General features: G+C 43.8%; 1 protein-coding gene across 3 annotated transcripts in view; it reads right to left on the reverse strand.

Annotated features, from left to right (window-relative positions):
- The window catches only part of LOC146788641 (putative cation-transporting ATPase 13A4), a 750,103-nt gene that overhangs the window by 301,447 nt on the left and 422,585 nt on the right, over window positions 1-26,071 (reverse strand). For all 3 annotated transcript variants that reach the window (XM_085635845.1, XM_085635843.1, XM_085635846.1), the window contains exons 11-14: window positions 20,313-20,470; window positions 17,526-17,714; window positions 15,996-16,057; window positions 11,944-12,094 (exon numbers count right to left, since the gene is read on the reverse strand). In XM_085635845.1, coding sequence (XP_085491971.1) covers window positions 11,944-12,094; window positions 15,996-16,057; window positions 17,526-17,714; window positions 20,313-20,470 — 560 coding nt within the window. The remainder of the gene's footprint in view (window positions 1-11,943; window positions 12,095-15,995; window positions 16,058-17,525; window positions 17,715-20,312; window positions 20,471-26,071) is intronic.

A 26,071-nucleotide genomic window follows, 5' to 3' on the forward strand; every position in this document is an offset into this window, starting at 1 on the left:
GGGTGCGTGATCTGTGCGCCGAAGCTGTTGTGTATGTCGGCGATCTTGCGATGGAAGAATGAGGCGAGTGAGTCGCAGAGGTCTTGCGAGGGTGTGATGTCGTTGTTTTCGGCGCTGGGGTTGGAGAGCTCTTTGACAATGCTGAAGAGTTCCTTGCTGTTGTGGGTGTTGTTGTCCAGTCGTTCTTTGAATGTTGTTCTTTTGGTGGTGCGGATCAGCTGGTGGTGTATGCGGGTGGCGTTCTTGAGGGCTGTCATGTTTTCTGTAGTCTGGTCGTGGCGCCAGGCTTTTTCGAGGGTGCGGCAGTTTTTCTTGGATGTTTTGAGTTTGTTGGTGAACCACAAGGCTTTCTTACTGCCGGGTCTGCTGGGTGGGTTCTTCAGAGGTGCGAGGTCGTCGGCACAGTTGGTGAGCCACTATGTGAAGTTGAGGGCTGCATCGTTGGGGTCCGTTGCGCTGGCGGGAGGGTTCTGGCTGAGGGAGGTTGGTGGTGAGCTGGTTGGCGGTGATCTTGTTCCAGCTCCTGTGTGGAACCTGTTGCGGGTGGTGGTGAGTCGTGGTTCTCCTGAAGCTGAAGTGGACACAGCTGTGATCAGTCCAATGAAGTCCGGTGGAGTGGCTGAAGGAGATGTGCTTGCTGGAGAAGAAGACGGGGTCAAGCGTGTAGCCGGCGTAGTGGGTGGGGGTGTTCACCAGTTGCTTGAGTCCGAGGTTGGCGAGTTTGTCCAACAGGATGGTGGTGTTGCTGTCCTTGTTGTTCTGCAGGTGGAAGTTGAGGTCCCCTAGGAGGATGTAGTCAGAGGAGGTGAGGGCGTGCTGGCTGATGAAGTCTGCGATGGCTTCGCTGAATTGTGTGCGTGGTCCCGGGGGTCTGTAGATGAGAGTGCCTCTGAGGGTGGTCTTGGGGTCGGTGTGTATCTAGGAGTGAAGGTGCTCGGCGGAGGTGAGGGTGTCGTCGGAGTTGGTCGTGATGCGGATGGTGTTCCTGTGGACGATGGCGATGCCTCCTCCGGTCTGGTTGACGCGATCCCTCCGGGTGATCTTCTATCCGTCCGGGATGGCTATGGCGATGTCGGGGGCTGAGGAGGCGTTCATTGAGGTTTCCGTGAGGAAGGCGACGTCTGGTGATGTTGTGTCGAGCAGGTTCCAGAGTTCGACGGCGTGTCTGTGGACGGAGCGGGTGTTGAGCAGGATGCACTTGAGGTGGTTGTTGCTGGTGCCTGACCTTACAGGTGCGGTGCAGATCCGGAGGCAGATGAAATTGCAGGCTTGGCAGGTGAAGGGTCCGTGGGTGAGTTTCGGGGTGGCTCGGTAGCAGGTGGGGTTCCGGGCGGGTTTGAGTGCGTTGAGGGTGGTGGCGTCGTAAGTCCGTCGTGTGGGCTGGCATCGTCGGGGGCCAGGGGTCCTGGTGCTGGGCGCGGTCCAGGCGCGGACGGGCATAGACGGGCTTGCCTTTGGTGCGCCCTCGGCGCACAATCGGCGCGCCCGCTGCTCGTGAACGCTGCGTGTACGCGCAGGCCCCGCCATTTATGGCGAAGTGTGAGGGAGGAGCAGCTGGGAGGCGGGAGCGGGGCGGCGAATGGGGAGCGGGAGACAGGAGAAGGGGCGGGGCCGCAGGAGAGCAGCGGTGGGGAGCAGAGGGGGGTTGGAAAGAGCGGGAAAGCGGAGCGGGGGAGAATGAGGGCAAGCCTGGGCAAGCCTGGAGAGCGAGGGCAGGCCTGGGCAAGCCTGGAGAGCGAGGGCAAGCCTGGAGAGCGAGGGCAAGCCTGGAGAGCAGGGGCCCTAAGGAGAGGTGGCAGCAAGAGGGCCAAGCAGGCAGTGGCAGCAGAATCCGGGCACACGGGGGCCGTGCGGTAGTGGAGCGACCGGGTCAAGGGTCACTGCACCAAATCCCAACCACTTATGAATTCACACAGGCACTCTCCTTGCAGTACTCTAATCATACAGTCAGTACCCAAGTACTCATGCACTGAGCCAGGCCTTAGCACATGGACCGTTTCAAACCCCTATCCACTATGCATGCAGTCCTATAACCACCTACACACTTGTTTTTCACACCTTTAATTCCCCAGTCAGTACACATACACTCCAGCAAACACCCTGTCACTCCCCTTGCACTCTTCCAGTGACCCATTCAGCACCATGTACCAATCCATTCACTGCGCCAAAACCCAACCACTTATAAATTTAACCCAGGCACTCTCCTTGCAGTACTCTAATCATTCAGTCAGTACGCAAGTACTCATGCAGTGAGCCAGGCCTTAGCACATTAACTGCTTCAAACGCCTTTCCACTATGCATGTAGACTTATAACCACCTACACACTTGTCTTTCACTCTTTCAATTCTCCAGTCAGTATCCAAACACTTCCAGCAAACACCTTGTCACTCCCCCTGCTCTCCGCTAGCAACCCATTCAGCACCATGTACTAATCCATTCACTGCGCCAAGACCCAACCAATTATAAATTCACCCAGGCACTCTCCTTGCAGTACTCTAATCATTCAGTCAGTACCCAAGTTCTCAAGCAGTGAGCCAGGCCTTAGCACATGGACTGCTTCAAACACCTATCCAAAATGCATGAAGTCCTCTAACCACCTACACACTTGTCTTTAACACCTTCAAATCCCCAGTCAGTATACATATACTCTAGCAAACACCCTGTCACTCCCCTTGCACTCCTCTAGTGACCCATTCTGTACCAAGTACTAATCCATTCACTGCGCCAAAACCTAAACACTTATAAATTCACCTAGGCACTCTCCTTGCAGTACTCTAATCATTCAGTCAGTACCCAAGTACTCATGCACTGAGCCAGGCCTTAGCACATGGACTGCTTGAAATGCCTACCCACTATGCATGCAGTCCTCTAACCACCTACACATTTGTCTTTCACACCTTCAATTCTCCAGTCAGTATCCATACACTTCCAGCAAATACCCTGTAATTCCCCTTGCTCTCCTCTAGCGACCCATTCACCACTATGCAGACAGTCATCTAACCACTTACACACATTTGTCTTTCACACTTTCAATTCCCCAGTCAGTAGCCACACTCTCCAGCAAACACACTGTCACTCCGCTTGCACTCCTCCAGTGACCCATTCAGCACCATGTACTAATCCATTCACTGCGCCAAAACCCAACCACTTATAAATTCACCCAGGCACTCTCCTTGCAGTACTCTAATCATTCAGTCAGTACCCTATTACTCATGCACTGAGCCAGCCCTTAGCACATGGACTGCTTGAAATGCCTACCCACTATGCATGCAGTCCTCTAACCACCTACACATTTGTCTTTCACACCTTCAATTCTCCAGTCAGTATCCATACACTTCCAGCAAATACCCTGTAATTCCCCTTGCTCTCCTCTAGCGACCCATTCACCACTATGCAGACAGTCATCTAACCACTTACACACATTTGTCTTTCACACTTTCAATTCCCCAGTCAGTAGCCACACTCTCCAGCAAACAAACACACTGTCACTCCGCTTGCACTCCTCCAGTGACCCATTCAGCACCATGTACTAATCCATTCACTGCGCCAAGACCAAACCACTTATAAATTCACCCAGCCACTTTCCTTGCAGTACTCTAATCATTCAGTTAGTACTCAAGTACTCATGCAGTGAGCCAGGCCTTAGCACATAGTCTGCTTCAAACCCCTATCCACTATGCATGCAGTCCTCTAAACACCTACACACTTGTCTTTCACACCTTCAATTCCCTAGTCAGTATCCATACACTTCCAGCAAACACCCTGGCACTCCCCATGCACTCCTCTAGTGACCCATTCAGCATCATGTACTAATCCATTCCCGGCAGCAAAACCCAAACACTTGTAAATTCACCCAGGCACTCTCCTTGCAGTACTTTAATCATTCAGTCAGTCCCCAAGTAGTCATTCAGTGAGCCATGCCTTAGCACATGGACTGCTTCAAACCCCTATCCACTATGCATGCAGTCCTCTAACCACCTACACACTTGTCTTTCACACCTTCAATTCTTCAGTCTGTATCCATACACTTCCAGCAAACACCCAGTCACTCCACTTGCACTCCTCTAGTGACCCATTCAGCATCATGTACTAATTCATTCCCTGCCCCAAAACCCAACCGCTTATAATTTCACCCAGGCACTCTCCTTGCAGTACTATAATCATTCAGTCAGTACCCAATTACTCATGCACTGAGCCAGGCCTTAGCACATGGACTGCTTGAAACGCCTATACACTATGCATGCAGTCCTCTAACCACCTACACACTTGTCCGTCACACCCTGAATTCCCCAGTAAGTATCCATACACTTCCAGCAAACACCCTGTCACTCCACTTGCACTCCTCTAGTGACCCATTCAGCATCATGTAGTAATCAATTCCCTGACCCAAAACCCAACCACTTATAAATTCACCCAGGCACTCTCCTTGTAGTACTCTATTCATTTGTTCAGTACCCATGTACTCATGCAGTGACCCAGGCCTTTGCACATGGACTGCTTCAACCCCCTATCTACTATGCATGCAGTCTTCTAACCACCTACACACTTGTCTTTAACACCTTCAATTCCACAGTCAGTATCCATACACTTCCAACAAACACCCTGTCACTCTCCTTGCACTCCTCTAGTGACCCATTCAGCACCATGTACTAATCCATTCACTGCGCCAAAACCCAACCACTTATAAATTCACACAGGCACTCTCCTTGCAGTACTCTAATCATTCAGTCAGTTCCCAAATACTCATGCACTGAGCCAGCCAGGCCTTAGCACATGGACTGCTTCAAACCCCTATCCGCTGTGCATGCAGTTTCCTAACTAACTACACACTTGTCTTTCATACCTCCAATTCCCCAGTCAGTATCCATACACTTCCAGCAAATGCCCTGTCACTCCCCTTACACTCCTTTAGTGATCCCTTCAGCATCATGTACTAATCCATTCACTGCGCCAAAACCCAAACACTTATAAATTCACCCAGGCGCTCTCTTTGCAGTACTCTAATCATTCAGTCAGTACCCAAGTACTCATGCAGTGTGCCAGTCCTTAGCACATGGACTGCTTCAAACGCCTATCCACTATGCATGCAGTCTTCTAACCACCTACACACTTGTCTTTCACACCTTCAATTCCCCTTTCAGTAGCCATACACTTCCAGCAAACACTCCCCTTGCACTCCTCTAGTGACCCATTCAGCACCATGTACTAATCCATTCACAGCGCCAAAACCCAAACACTTATAAATTCACGCAGGCACTCTCCTTGCTGTACTCTAATCATTCAGTCAGTACCCAAGTTCTCATGCACTGAGCCAGGCCTCAGCACATGGACTGTTCAAACCCACATCCACTATGCATGCAGTCCTGTAACCACCTACACATTAGCCATACAATTCCAGCAAAGACCCTGTCACTCCCCTTGCACTCCTCTACTGATCCATTCAGTACCATGTACTAATCCATTTACTGCACCAAGACCCAACCACTTATAAATTCACCCAGGCACTCTCCTTGCAGTACTCTAATCATTCAGTCAGTACCCAAGTGCTCATGCAGTGTGCCAGTCCTTAGCACATGGACTGCTTCAAACGCCTATCCACTATGCATGCAGTCTTCTAACCACCTACACACTTGTCTTTTACACCTTCAATTCCCCTTTCAGTAGCCATACACTTCCAGCAAACACCCTGTCACTCCCCTTGCACTCCTCTAGTGACCCATTCAGCACCATGTACTAATCCATTCACTGTGCCAAAACCCAAACACTTATAAATTCACGCAGGCACTCTCCTTACTGTACTCTAATCATTCAGTCAGTACCCAAGTTCTCATGCACTGAGCCAGGCCTAAACGCATGTGGACTGTTCAAACCCACATCCATTAATCATTCAGTCCTGTAACCACCTACACACTGGTCTTTCACTCCTTCAATTCTCCAGTCAGTATCCATACACTTCCAGCAAACACCCTGTCACTCCCCTTGCACTCCTCTACTGATCCATTCAGTACCATGTACTAATCCATTTACTGCACCAAGACCCAACCACTTATAAATTCACCCAGGCACTCTCCTTGCAGTACTCTAATCATTCAGTCAGTACCCAAGTGCTCATGCAGTGAACCAGTCCTTAGCAAATGGACTGCTTCAAATGCCTATTCACTATGCATGCAGTCCTCTAACCACCTACACACTTGTCTTTCACACCTCCAATTCCCCAGTCATTATCCATACACTTCCAGAAAACACCCTGTCACTCCTCTTGCACTCCTCTAGTGACCCATTCAGTACCATGTATTAATCCATTTACTGTGCCAAAACCCAAATACTTACAAATTCACCCAGGCACTCTCCTAGCAGTACTCTAATCATTCAGTCAGTACCCAAGTACTCATGCAGTGAGCCAGGCCTTAGCACATGGACTGTTTCAAACCCCTATCCACTATGCATGCAGTCCTCTAACCACCTACACACTTGTCTTTCACACCTTCAATTCCCCAGTCAGTACACATACACTCCAGCAAACACCCTGTCACTCCCCTTGCACTCCTCCAGTGACCCATTCAGCACCATGTACTAATCCATTCACTGCGCCAAAACCCAACCACTTATAAATTTAACCCAGCTACTCTCCTTGCAGTACTCTTTTCATTCAGTCAGTACCCAAGTACTCATGCAGTGAGCCAGGCCTTAGCACATGGACTGCTTCAAAATCCTATCCACTATGCATGCAGTCCTCTAAACACCTACACACTTGTCAAGAGAGTCGACCACAATATATTGTTGTCCATATTGGCAAAATGTAATGCAGTGGCCCCTTGCAGCTGCTTTCTGCTCCCAAGTATTTAATGTATCAAGGTTCATGGAGCTCTATATTAATCTCTACTGAGTGTGATTTACACACATTACAGCCTTTTAAAGTGGTAGCTTGAGATAACGGAAAATGTATCACTTCCTGTCCAATGAATTATATGAAAGGAATTACACATTTAAAACATTTTCATGAGACAAAGATATAATCTATCTTGGTAGCCCTGCTGTGGGACTCAGATGTGTTTTGATGATCGCTGAAGCCCCGACGTCTGGATGTGATATAATGGCTCTCAACAGAGATTTTGGGATATGCCATTTTGCCAATATGGACCACAATACATTGTGTTTGAGCAGTTGATATATTATTTACCGGGTTGTCAAGCTTACTACTAGTTAGTGCCTTAAGGTTCTGAATTAGAAGTTGTAATAAAGCAGATTGCGTACATTGTTTATCCACATTTGATGTGCAGGCACCAATGTGTTGGTCAGTGGAATGAGAGTTTATTAGTGTGCCTAGGGCTTTAGTCGCTGTGGAATGGAGTGAAGTTTACTGCATTAAGATTACTGTTGGTTGTGTTAGTCAGGCAGACTGGAGATAGAGTAACATTTTTTGCATGTACAGCCTCTTCAAGTTGCTGTACATCTAAGTAATCTAGAGTAACGCTTTCAATCTCACTTATCTCACTATTCAAAGAAATTGGGATATTAGTTGGGAGGATAAGTACCCTCCTCCAATAATAACCACAATTCTTGTCAGGGTGAACCACTACATCGCTAAATTAAACTGAGCTAAAACTTCCTGGTAGCTCTGGCACAGACCAGACAAGCTTAACTCAGAGGCGAGGTGTTAAGTAAAAAAAATCCCAAACCAATTTAGCAAAAATATAATAATATGTATTAAATAGAATGAAACCAAAATGACAAAAATCCAAAACATAAAACCGGAGTTATGAATTTTAAAATTTTGAATTTAAAAATAGCGTCAGAAAGCATTTAGCGCCAACCATGGTCACATGTTGTGTTGGACTTGACAAGGAAAAGGTTTATGGTCGACACGCAGTGGACCGTGGGTCGGATACAAGAACCTAGCTCGTCATGGTAAAACGTTACCTTCACATTTGTAAATCTTTATGGAGCAGAAAGTCTTCAGTGTGGCAAGGAAGAAGGCTGTAGCCTAAGCTGGGCTTGTCGATGACGGAGAGCCGAAGTTCCAGGTCTAGGTAAAGCTGTCGACAAAGGCTGGAAAATTCAGTTTGGGAAAAGCTTAGGTTTCATGTAAAACAGCCCTTGATATCGATTATATGCAAGCAGAGGCTTGGTCTGGTGAAGCTTTCTACATACCGACAATAAAACTTTCACGAGATTGGACTGCAGTCCAAGCTGAAGATGGCTCGAAGTCATTGGATGCTGGCCTACGGTGGTCCTATTAGAGTGGATATGCTGTAGCGAAGAACATAGTGGGAACTGCGGCAAACAAAGTTTCAGCAGCAATGCACCCTCGGCGGACCAGCTTGGCCAGTTGTTCTGGTCCCACGCTGGTTCTCAGGGCAAAAAGTTTGCGAAATGTGTCCAAGTCCCAGACCAGAAGGCTAGGGTGAGAGTAGTACTCTCTGATGCTGGCCAAGAGTCCAGACCCTTAGAACCACACTTGGAGGTTAGGACTTGATTCAGCAGAGGCCAGCAGAAGGGACCATGCCCCATAATGTTGAAACTCAAAATAAATGCCTGTTGAAGATTGTTGTAGCACTATAGCTCAAACAGTTGGTTACCCAACTGACCCTCGGAGTCACGTCTAGGTTAGTGGGTACAAGGAGAGCAGATTGAGTCTTCATCAGATCTTCAGACAGCAGGAAAGTCCTTCTGAATCTTTCACAGGTCCAGCTGTGTTCTGAGTAAAGTACTGCGGATGCCACAATTATGCCCAGTTCTACCCTGTGGGTGGGGAAAACTCATGTCCACTCCCTAACCAATATAGTAAAAGTTCCAAGGGATGACCCTACCCACTTTTGAAGCACCTCTTGTGTGTTTTACCGTAAGAAATTCCACAGTGTCCCCACTGTTAAAAAACAACAAGTCAGAGCCTTATTCCCCTGTGCAGAGCTCCTGTCCGCATCCCAGCAGGTGGCCAGGAAAATGAGCAACCGATGATCTGTGGTCACTCTTCACTAGTTCTGGTGGTGTCACCTCTCCAACTGAGCCTGGTGCCTTACTGACTAGAGGGACAAAGGAAATGGACCGGTCTAGCTGTTAGCTACATCTGCCTGTGACAGGGTTGGCCTATTAGAAGTTGATTAATGTCCTGGGTACAGCCATCCAGGGAAACAGAACACCTCCTCATACCCAAGACCTTTGCCTCAGCTCAGCGAGAAAATTCACAACTCATCAAGGGGGCTATTTAGCTCTTGGGTAACAGATGAAGGCTTATGCAAAAGGCCCACTAGAGGCTTTTGTAAGGTAACTTTTCTAAAAGTACCTATTCCAAAAATAGGTATTACAAATCCAAATTTACCAATTATATGGGCTTCTAATCAATATTTTAAAAAGTCCAAGAATGAACTCGGTTTCCTAGATGGAGATAACAATATTAATTGCAATTTGGTATCCCAATGCTTTCTGATTGAACAGTTCACCCTGCTATAGTAAAAATAGCTTTTTGGACTTTTTTACTGTAAGGACATGTTTAAATGTCACACTTTTAAATGCCACACACCCAGACTTATGGCACTAAGTCCAGATTAGAATGACTTTAAAAGGTGTTTTTTAGGCCTGTCAAAAAAAGTTATTTTGGCAGGTTGAATTTGCAGTTTAAACTAGCACAACCGTGCTACTGATAGCAGTCCTGCAATCATGTTTGCACTGTCACAGTGGCTGACACAGTGGATAGCTTAGAGGTATGCCCATTTCCTGATGTTAAAAGGAGAGCACAGGCACCTCATGACTGGTTAGCAGGGGCAAAGAGCAAAGAGTTCTTCAGCTAGCAAAGCAGTCAAGTCAGAAATCTGGGGTGGTACCTTGCAAAGTATGGTTGTTTCCACCAACTATGTTTTCCGGTGTTAGATTCTTTGTTGTTATGCAGGATTGAGCCAGTAGTGGAGGCAAGATTGATGAGCACCAGTCTACTATTATGATGGTGAACTTCTACCACAATTTAAATAGTATTTGTAAAATAGGGAGTGTTTTGGAAGTTTCCTGAGGTTGTGTTCATTAGGACTGGTTGCTCTGATAAAGTTTTGTTCAATGAGACATTTGAAATGCTTTTGGAGAAACTAAAGAACTTGGTAAGGAGTTACTCAGATTAAATAATTGACTTGCCGCTTTTTAAATGCTTGCTTCATAGGGTCTGTGTGGTCCTGGACATGGTGTGTGGTCTCTATCATGGGCATAATTACTGCTTTTGCCAAGATTTGTCTAGCTAGTCATAGGGATAGGGGCACTGTTCTGAGTGGTGATATAACTGATAATATCTGCTTTTGTGAGTGAGAATGTTCCAATTCTGTTCAAACAAAGCAAAGGTAAAATAAAGTTGTTTGTTGAGTGACATGGCTGCCACCTCTGAAGGTTTTTAGAGAGTGCGGGGGGCCACTCTGTGTGTATGTCTTTTTTTCGGACCCAAACCAACCAGACCTGAGGGCTGTATGGGAGGACTGCAAGGGAAATGTGAGCTGCAGTCTACAGCCTCCTGGCCATCAGTCCAACTTCATAGCACCAAAATCCTTGTGTGTCAGAGATAATTAGTTTTGATGCGTCAAGTCATATAGAGAAGATTGGTGGCATCTGCTAACTTTGGCACGTTTGAGAATACCTCTACCATTAGATCTATAAGGATCACGAGACTCAATGAAGTTTTGAAGAAATACAAGAAGGTATCTGATGAGGCCTGGAAGCATTAGCCATCCGCCAACGTAAGGAGCATAATTGGAAATTAAGCCTTCTATGTTGTGCGAGGGCAGAAGTAGAGAGTTCATGGCATCAGCATCGGCAGCGGGCTGCCGAAGCAGAGGTTAGGGTAGGAGAACACACCACTCAAGATCAAGGGCACCTCATTAGATTCAAATGAAAACCTAATCCTCTGCCTCTGTTTCTAAGTTTTCATAAGCTTGAGGGTGCTTCAGAAATTGTATTTCTGTGGCTCCTTGACATTTTTTAACCTTTTATTAACATTCTTGCGCTTATTCTAGTGACATGCTTAGTACACAATGCTAAATTCCCATGGAAAGAGGAAGCCAATTAGGAAAACCCCAAGATAATATTTTACTGACATCAGTCTTCCAGCTACCTTGTCACAGAGGGAATCCACAAGGTGTCAAACCTCAATAAATACCGATGCTGTGTTTTCGATGTTCTCTTTTAGCATCTGTATATTTGGGGTTGACTTAGATGTAGATGGAAACCACACAGATGCCAAAATGCCTCACGTCCCCCACCTCACTTGCAGGAAAAGGTGGCTATCCCAACAACTCATTTCCAGTAGCACTTTTCCAGTCTGGGTCTGCCATGTATTAACAATGGTAATCTTGGACGGTAAAATTAAACCACTGTCCTCCATACATGGAAAGAAAACCTTTGGTACATGTGGAACATTAGTTATTCTTTTCCGAAGATGGACCCGCAGAAACTGTTCCAATCTCCCTACTGCAGCGCCTCTCATACACACAGGAGCCACTTCAGGGAAGAAAACGTCTCTGACATCACTCAATCGGGGGGCTCAGCAAGGCACACTGTCTTCATTAAGTGAACTTCTTCAACCAAATTTAAAGAAACAGGTTGAGCTCATTCAATTCTATGGCTTCTTATAGGAAATAAGTTTGCATAATACAAAATGTAAGATGCATAGGTGGTGTATGTCTTATCGGATAATAGCACACCACAGACTCAAATGACACTTATGAAATGGGAGCAATTATTAACCAACTTCATGTTAATTACTGCATTGATCTTGGAGCACTGACAGGTGAGTGGTCAGGGTAGATTTATACATTTTCGCCTAGTTGTAAGCATAGACACTGTACTAAATACTCTGACGATACAAAGAAAAGGGCTGCTGTAAGAGGTAGTACCATCTATTGCTGAGGTTCATATGGTCTGACTCATATCAATGTGATGGTGAGTATGAACAAAGCAACAACTTGTTACCCAATAGGTGCCTTCAAACATCTTAAGGTCCAGTGGATCCCCTTGAAGTTTCCCATCGATGACTATCAGTGAGTGGCAGCTAGCAAGGGCTCCTAAGAGCGGCCCCCAGGGTAAGGCTGCACCAGAGCTGAACCTGTAAACAGTCTGAAAACTGAAACAGAAACAATAATGAGGACTCATGCTTGCCAGATATTTGTGCCAATGATATTGTTTTAAAAGATTAAGAAATATAGCATCAACATGTGTATTAAGGCCGAGTGCCTCTCTGGTGTGCTGCAATGCCTGAGTTACAGCGGAGCCGTTTTTTTGGGGGGGGAGTTAATGTGAAAAGTGGTGCAAGTATTAAAAGGTGGCTGGTTTTAACCAAAAATCAATTTATTCCAGGCAAACCAACGACCATTAAAAACAAGTGAAACGGACGTAAACTGGCTGGTTAGGATAACAAGAGTTGTCCGATTTAAAATGAGTGAGGAGAAATGGTTGATATGTTTTAGCTTATCATTGCGGATTCGCTAAGCATTCATCAGGACCGATAGAGATTCCACTGCGGTATGCGCACGCTAAGGCGCACCCTAACCTGTGGAACTGTGTTGGTGGTAAAACTTACGGTTCTACAAATGTGGCCTTCTGGGATTTCCTAGGCCACTGGACTCTGCAAAAGAAATGAACAGGACACACATAAAGTTGTAAATGCAAGTTGGTGATCAACTGTTTATCAAGCATTCGGTGGGTGCAGAACACTTTGATAATCCTGTGCTGTTGGTGGGAAGAATTGTAATAAAATAGTACCGCCAGTGCCCCTAACTCAGGCACCCGTGTTCATTGTTTTACAGCCGCTCCAAATATAATAGTATCGTGGAGGGGTCCAGTTACAAGACAAAGCCTGTAGTTTATATTGCCCTTTGAATGTAGGCAATGTCAAGCACTTGCTTGTTTTAAGCTCTATGGTACTTTCGAAATGGAAAGTGCTTGTTGAAGCGTATCGTGAATAAAAGTACAATCATATAACCGGTGCGCTAGGAAAGTGTGGCAAGCGCTCGGGCATATACGCGTGCATGTATAGAAAACAAACACAGTAGCATGGAAAAACTAATGGGCTTACTAGGAAACGGTATACGTTTTACTTCATGGGTCCAGGAGGGGGAATCAATGTGCTGCTAATATCTGAAACAAGGGATACGATAAGATGAAAAAAATGTAAAAAATGGCAGTTCAAAACCAAAGGTGGGCCGCTAGTAGATCACTAGACCCCATGTACACTTACTTCTATGCTCGCACACGCCTGCAGGGAAACCTCACGCTGTCCTCCTCGGCCCGGATATTGCCATGCATCGACAAGATCGGGTAGAAGAAGCCGCTTAGCAATCAAGTGACTTCAGAACGGAGCGTATGACGCGCTACGTCTGAGTCCCGTTATTCCAAACAACTAGAACGTGCCACATTGAGGGCTATTTATAACCGCTGTGGAATCACTATCTGTCCTGATGAATGCTTAGCGAATCCGCAATGATAAGCTGAAACATGTCGACCATTTCTCCTTACTCATTTTAAATCGGACAACTCTTATTATCCTAACCAGCCAGTTTACATCCTTTTCACTCGTTTTTAACAGTCGTTGGTTTGCCTGGAATAAATTGATTTTTGGTTAAAACCAGCCACCTTTTAATACTTGCACCACTTTTCACATTAACTCCCCCCCAAAAAAACCTGCTCTGCTGTAACTCAGGCATTGTAGCACACCAGAGAGGCACTCGGCGTCTCTGGTGGGAACCCTATGATGAATGATGTCACCAACCAGGTTGGTGAGTGAGGGTTCTTTTATAAAATAATTTTTGCTTTTCCTGTGCTTTTGTATTGTCTAGGTTTCCCTAGTAATTTCATAGTCACTCTTCTGTTGTTTCTATTATACTTTTCAGGGGGAACAAGAGTGACCCTCTCCCTCTCTCTCTTGTTTTTTCTATTTATTTTTCTTTTACAGCATTTAATTAAATCATTAACTTTTTTCTAGACTGTATACCTCCATGTTGTCTTTGTGCTAGTGAAGGCAATTTAAGGAGAAGTAAATACATGCATTTGCACTTAATACTACTTTTGCCATTTTTTTTCATGGGGCAAACTCTTCTTTCCAAAAATCCCAATGAATTGCAAGTTGCAGGGTTAAACAGCAAAATTTCAATGAAATTCGAAAGGTGCATTTTTTCCAGATGTCTGTATTTAATTCACGCCTACCTCCCACGGACACTTGTATTCGAATCTGTGCAGGACCAACCAGATAAAACCTCCATGGCTCAGTTTGTTTGCAATCCATCCTCTTTTCACCTGTCTCATAAGAAAATTCATAAATCTACACTTACTCCTAGGATGTGAGTGCCACGCTTATTAATGTAGGCATCCAAGGATGGCCTCAAGGTACACAAGATCATGAAATCTACAAAATATGTTATTCTGTTTTTAAACAGTCTAAACACTGGGCCCGATTCACAGAACTAACTTAAGACAAAATCCTAAACTTAATACCATTTTGGTATTCACACAAGGCACTTACTCATTTTGGTATTCACAGAAGGCACTTACTCATTTCGGTATTCACAGAAGTAAGGAGTCCTAACTTTAGGACTCCTAAATGCCTTCTGTGAATACCAAAAGTCTGAAAATTAGGATTTTTCTCAGTTTAGGAGTAGAAAAGTTAGGACTCCAAACTTTAGGACTCCTAAATGCCTTCTGTGAATACCGAAAGTCTTAAAATAAGGATTTTTCTCAGTTTAGTAGTAGTAAAGTTAGGACTCTTAACTTTGGGACTCCTAAATGCTTTCTGTGAATACCGAAAGTCTTAAAATTAGGACTTTTCTCAGTTTAGTAGTAGTAAAGTTAGAACTCCTAACTTTAGGACTCCTAAATGCCTTCTGTGAATACCTAAAGCCAAAAAATCCTAATTTTAAGACTTTCGGTATTCACAAAAGGCATTTAGGAGTCCTAAAGTTAGGATTCCTAACTGCTGTGAATACCGAAATGAGTAAGTGCCTCTGTGATTACCAAACTGGTAGTAAGTTTAGGATTTGTCTTAAGTTAGGTCTGTGAATCGGGCCCACTGTCTTTAAACAGGCTCAGATCTGTCCTTCGTTATTAGACTGCCTTGAAGCAGTTTTCATTTAGAAAATACGTCAGCGATTGAAAGAAATTTGTATCTCTTCTTGAAAGAGACTTAAGTCTATTCATCATGGCTTAAGACTATCACTTACGATTTAAGGCAGATTAAAGATTGTCTTAAATGGGCGAAAAGACATCTTTCAGCCCATAAAACAATATAAAGGCAGAGTTAAGCTCTTGAAGAATTTTGGTAAATCAGGGCTTCAGTACCTCTTCTTAATTTGTGGTTATTATTATGAGTAGGAGTGGACGGAACTCGCCGAGTTTCACTTACATGACAACTCCTTAAGATTCCGTGGAGCAACGCGAACAGGCGGAATCGGCATATTGTGCTGATTTTTAGCACCAGGAGCTTGGTCCACGCTGCAAAATCAGCGCGAATAGCACCATGGGGCGTGCCAGAGGGCATCATTCTTTGCTGTTACCTGAGTCGATTTTTTACTCGAGCAGCAGTTTTCTCACCGCGAACAGTCGTGACCAACCGCGTTGAGAAAATCTCACTGGGTGCCATACTAGCGCCTGAACATTGCACTATGGGATGTCAATTCACATGCATGCTCATCAACTTACCATTGGCGAGTCACGTGTGAGAAAAAAATCTGCCACGCAGTGATTGGTGGAGTTGTGCTAGAACTCTGCATTACAAATGCAATACGGAGTAGGGAAAACTCCAGGATCTCTGCCGGCAGAGCAGAATTTAAAGCCCACCCCTAATTATGAAGTTTTAGCTGTGCAAATGATAGCTATAGACATTCTTTTCACTGCATGTTAATATAAAATCTACAGATGATAGAAAAGAAATTTAAATTCATGAACGTGAAATTTCAATTTCTGTTCTTTGAGACACAGACAACATCTTGTCAAAACAATACAAGAACGTCCATTTAGGTAGTGACCAACCTCACCTGTTCCCTCCTGATGGCACGAGTCCCCACAGATCCAGGCCATCTTCTGTTAAGGTTCCTGTCTATGGAAGAATATGAAATAATATTACTTATTGCACCACTTCCAGAAAGTGTCATATGAGGAAGATTCTAGGCATCCTGGCGCTGCGTAATGTATTTTTCATCTCCGTCTCGGATATATCATTTGTTCAAAATTTCATTTATTTGAATTCACTAGCTTGGACATCCCATAATTTATTATAAATACATTTGGATTGCTGAACCTTTGTGTTTGCAGCCTTGACTCTTCAACCAAAATCCAAATGCACAATAGCATCATGAAGTTTTGATTGGAAAGAATTCATTAATGAAAAGAAACTACTGGCAAGCTAGTCCAGGCTCATCAAATTCTGACATAGACACTGACTTTGGGAAGTGGATTCAAGACTAAAGGCTAAAGGCATGTGTCTTGTGAAGGGGCCAATATTTTACTTACTTGCTGGGAGATGGTAACCATTTCTGTATGCATACTTGGAGTTAAGCTCCCAACCCTCCTTGTACAAATATTATGGACGTTTTCTCCACATCTGTTGCCTAATCCTGGAAAAGGGTATAAGAAAGGACAGACATTGCTAACCTGGTGGTAGGTGAAAGGTATATGCAGTCTTTACCCTGAAGAATGATACCACACAGGTAAGTACCATGCAGGTAAGTACTGCACAGGTAAGTACAGCGTAGGTAAGTACCACGCAGGTAAGTACCATGCAGGTAAGTACCATGCACCCCCATGCATCCTAACCAGATCTACATAAACTATGCTACTTTTGGATGGTGTTTGCCTTCCACAGTCAACAGCCTAATCCTGGTTGAGATTCTGGGTGGCAGATACAAGAGGATCATACTTGCAATTAGCGGCAGACTGTTCTGTTCCAGGAAAGAACAACTGGCAAAGGTTACAAGTCACCCATTTATACAATGAGACCCCATATTCCCTACAGATTTTTTAAAGTGCATCAAAAACTCTGATTTTCCTGCGAGTAGGTTTGGAATCCCCGCCAACTTAGTCACTTCTCCCTGCGCACAGAGCCCTCATGGTGGAAATTTCACTATGACTATGAAAGCCTCAAGGGATAAAGACACAGCGAACAAGCACTCATTGACAACTAATGTACAGAATAAGCTCTTGGCCAACTCTGCAGCTCTCCGGATTTCTTGGCACAGAATATCCTGCCATGGGGCTCATAAACACTGAGAAAGCCATTGCACAGATGGGGCAGTTGCCCTTTAGCTATGCTTCCGATGAATCTGGTCACACTCTGGAGTCATAGGTTAGACTAGTCAAACTGAAAATTCTTGTATGGGACTGACTGTGTGAGCGGAGATAAACCTTTACCAACCTCTAGTAGTGAATGTTCATTATCCCAGTCCCTCCATTCAAATCTGAACCGCGATCAGATTATTTCAGGTTACAGCTCCCTTATAAATATATAAAAAAAGCCCATGTGATTGCAAACAGGTGCATGCAAAATGGACTCAAGAAGCTGCATTTACCTTGTCGAAGCAGACAATGTTGACTTGTCCCCATAGGTTGATCCTCTGAGGGCTGAAGCAGAGGATGCCCTTATTCTTCAGCCTTTTTTGGGCGTACATGACACCCACCGCTAAAGCAGCCAGGAGAGCAGGCGGCACCGCTATGCTCATCACGACGATCGCTATGACTATCGTTTCCCCAGCGTTTTTCTAGTGGTAGAAGGACACACAAACAAAGACCTCGACAGTTAGAATCTTTGGTATGTTTAACACTGCTAATTGCAATGTAAAATTCTACCATATTCATTTATTTTACATCCTTAAGTTAAGAGAATGGTATGCTTTTAGAAGACAATGAATGCACAAAGTGTATTGGATCTGTGTGTACTACATTCACATGTGGTAGTCCAGGACTCCCCTGCAGACACTGTCACCTGCACAAGGCAGCCATGCTTTCCTTTTCACTCAAGCAAACAGTTATGGCCCTTCCCCTGTCTGCGTGCACACACTGTGGTGCATCTGGACTGGATTTGAAGAACTGATTCTTTTGAGTGGGGACAAACAAATGTCCTGACCCACAGGCACAGTCTTACTGTTTAGGATCAGTTGTGTTGGCTATCTTTACCCAAGCCTCCAGTAACCATCCTCTAAGGGCTCTGGAGTCTCAATGTGACACCAACCAAGGGGCATATTCACAAGGGCTTTATCTCCACTTTTTGGCTTACAAAGCCAAAAAAGCGGAGATAAAACCAGCGCCCTATTTACAAGAGGCTGCTAACCTTCTCAATCGCATATTAGCACCCTTTTTCCCGATGCCTCCCTTTGCATCTCTAATGAGATGCAAAGTGGGCGTTACTGGGTGTACCCAGATGGACTGCCGTGCAAATACCCCTGATGTTTACATTGCGATATTTACAAGGCAGTTCACATGATTTTAGCACACATTAGATTTTGGCGAAAACTGGTGTTTTCGCCAAAACCTAACGTTTGCTAAAATCCTGACTTAGCCATCCCTAACATAGGGGGTGGATTATGCTGATATGACCCTGTGGGTCGTATCAGCAAGGTTATTGCCCTTTTGCAGGGAACATCGCTGGAATACCAGCGATGTTCCCTGCAAAAGGGCGATAACCTCGCTATCTCTGGAATTTTTATCGCCCTGGAGTAACGCGTTGTTAATAACGCGCAACCAGGGCGATAAATTCCAGAGATAGCCTGCGATAACATAATTATCGCTAAGCACGGTCAGCGATAATTATCGCTGGCCGTTGTTAATTTGCCCCTAGATTTGTTCCCCTTGTAGACCACTGTTGTGGACCTCTGATGTGGTGTGAGACCCCTTAATAAGGTATCACTGACTGTAATGATTCTTTAAATGGTTTTGAGCTTTAACCTGTAGTGCCCAATTAAATAGAATCAGCTGCTACAGACAGCTGAGGTAGGAGTAAGTGCACACTTGTGTGGGTTGAGTCAAGAAGACTATTGACTCTCTGTGCATAGGGAGCTCTGTGGCAGGTGGGCCAAGTCTAAAATGAGATATTTCAATTGAGCACTGAAAGGAAATGCAACAGCTCTTTTGGGTGAAGTGTAAAATATGCTTTCAACTTTGCACATATTATGTTTAAACTGCATAACACTGTAACTTCAGTTTGGAACATGAAACAAGGACCAGACTTGTTAAGAATTTAAGTGGTGCAACCACGTATGGCTTGTCTCTCCAGGACCAATGCCACTTTACATCTGCACAGCCATTTTTAAAAAAAATATTTTGAAATGTTGTACAAGGATGCTGACAAGAATTCCATTTGTGCCATATTAATAAGAGATATTTCCATGTGTGATCTGGAACTACGAGGGCAGTTTCTAATAGAAAATGTAGAAAGATTTGTGCAAATCATGTTATTAAAATTAGATGGGCCGGAAAGATTCGGAATGGGATTGTGTTCAATCACGTTAAAGGTTTATTTGGATTTTATGGGATGCACAGCCTAAATCTGGGTAATCGAGTCCTGCATTAAAAGCAGAACACTGGGCAACTAGGTTGGACTGACGTTTCATACACGCAAGAAAAAGGTAGTCTGTGGTATTCTTTCTGCGTTGAAAGCAGTACTTACGTTTTTCAGGGGGGCTGGCAGTCCTGGCCACAGTTTTTATCAGACTAGTACATTTTAAGTTATCACAGTGGTTTTGAGTTAAAAACTACAAATTGATTTGGAATTCTTTACTGCTTTGTATCAGTGTCAGATACAATCAGGAAGACTGTGGGTGTACACATATTGGACATCAGACATTACATTGTACAAGTCGAAGCGTTAGTCCTGGGCCTTGTCAAGCTACCATGCCCCAAACAGAACATCCATGTTGGCCTCCTTCCCTCAAATGGATGCTACTATAGCCGAGCCAAACAGGCTGCCTTGCATACTATTTCCTTCATTGAAGATGAGTCCCTGGCCTAACACCTGTCCAGTGACTATGTGTCCTTCCATGGCCACTGGTGTTTGCAGCGCATCAATGTTGAACCCTGGAGCTATCCTTGTTTGTGGGAAAGCCACCAAGAAGTGAAATTCAGCACACCAGGCAGAAGGAGAACCACCTGGAGCCAAAGTCATACCCTGGCCTCTCCTAAGCCTCAACGTTCCACTGCCTTCCAAGCCCTAGCCCAGGCTCCTCCAGTGGCCCAACGCCCCTCTGCCTCCCATAGCCCTAACCCAGTGCCTCCCACACAGCAATAACCATACCCTTTTGAAACTGGATTCATCAAGTCATTAAAAGTCTCTCAAAACAGTGAATTAATGATATGTTACTTACACCTGCCCTGCTGTATATCACAATTGAGTAAATCACAGCCATGAGGCCAAATCCAGCAAGACACATGATAAACCGTACTGCGTCTTGGTGCAGTTTGAAGTTGACAGGCCTGGAATATAGAATGGACCTCACCAGATCACCTTTTGCTGTGTTGAACCCTAGTGGAGATAGAAAAAAATGAGATCAGGAGAAGCTTGTACTTAAGGAACAATGCCATCGTGAACAGCAGTGAACCGTATGTGTACAGGAGCTATAGAGCTGCAGACTGTGGCTGACATTCAACATTTTACCAGAGGGAGTCTAAAGAGGAGGCATCTTGGATTAGTCAGGCAACAAGCAAGCAGGCAACCAATGCAAGGATAACGGGACACAATGATGGAGGGAAAAGCAAGTGGCAATAAAAAGGGAGGCATTAAGCTGAAAATGAAGGCTTTGGAGCTTAGTCCAATACGTCACAGGATGTTTAGTAGACTAAATGTTTATGTTCCATGCTTTTACATGGTTGATGGTTGGTGGGCTTATAGCGCTAACTACCTAGTCCCATGCCCAGGGACTGAAAAATGTATTTATTATTGTCCTTGCATTTTGTCATGTTTGTGTTAGTTTTCAATCTTTCTTATATACATTCAACTCAATTACAATTACATTCTATTGGAAACAGAAAACAAAACGATATGCAGTTGTTTCTCAAAAGAATCAATAAAATATGTAATTACAAATAACATTTGTGAATCCTCACCACATGATGTCCGCCTACTTTGTGTGTCGACTACACAATGGATATCAAAATCACATTTTATATATATCAAGATATTAATATTATGATATGACTGCACATGTTTCTTTTTTAACTTCCAAATGTTTGCTCTTGTGCCATATCCTGTAGATATTATGTTGGGGTGGCTGTAACTAACTTACATCAGGTGAGAGTATCCTTTCTCATTCTCCTTAGATGCATCACAAAGTACTGTATCTTAAATAATAAATATTGCATCTCAAATAAACACGGCCTGATAAAAGTTCTCTCTTCTAAAGAAAGTGAGACTGTTTCTTCCAGGCAGCAAATTCGGAACTACTGTTAAGGCTCTTATACTCTTGCATCTTGTTGGTGCTAACTTTCTGCTCCAAGGCCTCCTAGACGCCCCACTAGCATCCCATAAGGGAAGCCTACATACTGAAGTGTGTCTCATCTATGGCCTGATGAAATATGATCAGATCACCCCCATGTGGCTGTAACTCCATTGACTCCACTCACTGGCCTGCTTCATTTACAAAGCCATTACAACCTGCAGACAAGCTCACCATCTCTCTTGGTTGGTTGCAAACATGCAGAGAGGACACCATCAGACTGTAGACTAAGAAGTGTAAAAAAGAAACACCAAGGCAGCAGGTCATTTCTATCTCTGCATTATATATCCATGTCCAGCAATGGAAGATTAGTCAACATTTAAGTTCTCAAACAAAGGCAAACAGATGGACATTCATTATTCGTGTGATTGGCACATATATAATATTCTTGAAGTCTTCACACTGCAACTACAATCTTGAAAGTTATGTGCAAATGTCAGAATGAGAACATCATATCTTACACCCTTGTCTTCACATGCCATCTGCAGCTGAGCTCTGCAAAATATCCTTATTTGTTACTGAAGCTCATGCATGTTTTAGTGGTATGACACTGCATTCATCTCACTCGAACAAGATGGTTCAGTTTTTTTGTTGCGTTCCAGGCACCTACATATACATGAGAACCTTCCCATTGCTACTCCATTTTAGTAGATAGTGTAAGACATATATTTTAAAAGAAAACTGCATCACAAATGCTTTAATAGTCCACAACACTGCCACGTCTCCGACCCTTATTGATTTTATACTTCTTTATACTTCTCTTTTCCTCTATACAGCTCTCTGTGGCCTTTTGGCTAGTTTTGCACATTTAAAGTGAGATTGAGAGGGCAATCAACCAGCAACTCACTGAACACCTGGAACACAACAGCCTTCTAAACCCCTCTCAATCCGAATTCCGAGCCAACCAGAGCACAGAGACAGCCCTAATTGCAGCCAATGATGACATCAGGGCCCTTCTTGACCATGGACAATTGGCAGTCCTCATCCTCTTGGACCTGTCAGCTGCCTTCAATACCATCTCCCATCACATCTTTATCTACAGACTCCACCACCTGGAAATCTAGGGAGATGTCCTGAAATGGATTGCCTCATACCTCACAGGAAGAACCCAGAAAATCTGTCTCCCATTGTTCACCTTGGAACCTAAGAAGATCATCTGCGGTGTCTGCCAAGGATCCCCCCTCAACTCCAACCTCTTCAACACGTACATGACCACACGTAAATGACCACCCTGGCCAACACCATCAGATTGAACAGACTCAACATCATCTCCAACGCCAACCACACCCAGCTCTTCCTCTTTTTTTTTAGAGTTTTATATAGTGTGAACTAGACCTGAGGATATGAGGTATCAGAGTGCTTTACATGAGCACCAGTTTTGTTGCAGACGAACATATACATTTTTTTGTTAGGCACAGAGAGATTACATGATTTGCCCAGAATCACAGGATGTTGAGCGTCGTTGCTGAGACTCGAACCTGGTTCCACAGGTTCGAGGTGGACCACTCGAGCCATAAGGATTTATCCTCTCCCTTTTGCTGTCAGAAGACCCCTCCACCACCATAGCCAACTTCCACAGATGTAAGATGAGCATTGCTGACTGGATGAAGGACAACTGTGTCAAAATCAACTCGGACAAGTTGGAAGTTCTCATCTTTAGGAACAACACCTCACCATAGAATGAAACATGGTGGCCTACTGACCTCGGTCCATTTCGTGCCCTGACAGACCACACCACTTCTGCATCATCCTGAACAGCAAGCTATCTATGAAGAAACATGCAAAAACATTATCATCCACCTGCTTCCATACCCTATAGATGATCCGCAAGATCTTTAGGTGACTCCCAGTCAACACCGGAAGGACCATCACACAGGCCCTCTTCATCTGCAGGCGGACTACAGGAACACAATATACGTTGGAATTGCTGCATGCCTCCTGAAGAGACAACAGACAATAGAAAACTCATCAGTAATTCTCATCCATGATGTCCCCAGATGGGCCCACATCACACTGCACCTCAAGAAAAAACAGTGGCTCCTGATCCAAAAAAGATGCAAGTTGAAGATGCTGAGCATGCATACAAAGCCCTGCACAATGAAAGACCAGCATACATCAACAAATGAATGACCTTTCACCAACTGACCAGATGCCTATGATCCTTCTCCCTCTTCCTCACTGACCCCCCCCAGATCCCCGAAGCAACAGCTGAGGACGCTTCTTCTTACACCTGGTGGCCAAAGCTTGGAACGACCTTCCACTGCTCCTCAGGATTACATCTGTGCTTTTGGAATTCAGGAAAAGGCTCAAGACCTGGCTGTTTGAATGTACTGGACACCACGAAGCAACTAGCAACTCCAGGGCCTTGAGACACTCACGGGTGATTTGCCGTGGTTTAAAAATCCTGATTGATCGATTAAGAAATAACATATACATATATAAATATTCACTGAAAAAAACAAAGGTTAAAGGGACATTATAGTAAGGAAATAGAATTAAAAAAACCTCGGTGGATTTCAAAGGTTTTTTAAATTCTATTTCTAACTATAACGTCCCTGTCTTGCTTTTTTCAGTGAATTTCTAAGTTTTTTAAAATTCTTTTTCTTAATTGTAATGTTCATTTTTTTAACAAGCTAAGATTTTTGTATTTTCTTTCTATAATTAGATAATGTACATTATATATATATATATTATATACCATTCATTAGGTCGAGCATTCGAGACCTCTTGTATATACTTTATTATATACTTATAAGTGTATGTACTTTGTGGGCTCTGGAGATCAGCCCTAGGACTTGTCTGCTTCCGCTTAGGGACATTTTTTCTGTTCAACTGCCTCTATTTAACTGTCTTAATAGAAAACGACCAGCAGAGGTCAGTAAAATGCCTGAATTGCTTTCCGCTTAGGGACTTTCTTTTTTTAATTTTTCTGGCAACTGCCTCTAATTAACTTTTTTGATAGAAAACGACCAGCAGAGGTCAGTAAAATACCAGAATCACTTTAGCATTCTCTAGATTCCAGTCCATAGAAATTGTCTTCCGTGAGAACCCATAGACAATAACATTTTTTCCAAATCTTGTATTTTCAGTGATATGACTACCGAAGGCCCAGATTTTATATTAAAAACAGAGCTTTGGACTATACCATTTCCCGCTGAAAGGCAATATTTCTCTCCATGTGATCCCATCCCTGGCATGTCACGCAGTTTGGTGCTTATTTTCCCTCCATGGTAATGAACAGTAGATGTTTCAGCACCCAGGCTAATGTGCTGCATAGCTAAATACATATAAGGTCCCAAAGGCGAGACCAATTGCATTGTAAATGCTTGTATTTTATTTGGTATGTGTTTATCAGCAATTACATTAGTTACAGTTTTTAATAATTTTTTGACTTAGCACAACGTTGTCGCATTTACTGTGGAGAATATGTGATCAGCAACTGTATTTCACATACTGAAAAGTACACGTAAAGACATTTTTTAAATTAAGTTTAAGTCTAGATATTTAGTAAAATATTGTTTTAACTTTTCTTTTTGTGATGAATTTTGGAAAAAAACATCTTTACAATTTTTTTTATACTTGCGACTACTGATGTCATCACAATGGTGTTGGTAGCCCAGAAGAGCGTGAGTTTTGTACAAAGTGCTAAACATATATATATACACGGATTCTACAGTATGTTCAACAGTAGAGCAATGTTAGCGTACTGTTTAAACTCATATTTTTTGTAGTGAGTTTCCAGAAAAATGGTCTTCAAAGTCTATTTTCCATTTTTACGTTGACGCCAGGCATCGCAATGACGTTGGTAGCCACGAAGAGCGCATGTATTATACAAAGTGCAAAACATATATAGAGACACATTCAGACAAATTAGAATCGGTCGAAATCAGGAAGCGTCGGTCTCCATTTTGTGTGTCTCACACTGATAAACAAAGGAGGAGAACGTGGAAAGGGGGCAACGAAGAGAGTTGCAGACCCCCTAGCGTTTGTCAGGGGGTCCAAGAAGGTCATAAAAGTATGAAAAATAAATTATTATTTTTTTTTTTTAAATCGTGTGGTGCGCGTACGGTAAGCTTACCGTACGCGTATGGTAGAAAAAAAACACAATAAAAAAAATAGAAGTAAAAAACAAATTTAAGTGTTAAGATATTAGGGGGCTCTAAAAAGAGCCGTTGTGTTTATGAAGTGTTTTTTGGTACCTATAAGTAAGTACCGATGCAGAGTCTAAAGTTCAAGAGGAAGATTCTGTTGCCTTCATCAGTGAAATGTACACCGTCTCCTCTATAAATGCCTTGCATGTTGTAACGCAAGTTGTTGTGGTATATAGAACCCATACCATAGTCTCTGAGGAAAGCAGCAATAGATTTGTTGACGTGCTTTCTTGCTTTGTCAATCTGCGGACAAAATTGGTTGGACCAGTTCCACTTTTGCCTTTGGCATATATTAGAAAATACAAAGGAAGTTTGTGGAAAAAGTGACATCAATTGCACAAAGGTGTCCTTAACAAGCATTTCCAGACCTACCCCAGTTAAAGTGCCTAGGTCATTTCCACCACAGTGCACAATTATAAGGTTAGGCTGTGGGAGATGTAGAAAGGATTTCACCAAAGGCATTAATTGGTGCCACTTTAA

This window comes from Triturus cristatus, chromosome 11, assembly GCF_964204655.1.
Source record: "Triturus cristatus chromosome 11, aTriCri1.1, whole genome shotgun sequence".
NCBI lineage: Eukaryota > Metazoa > Chordata > Amphibia > Caudata > Salamandridae > Triturus > Triturus cristatus.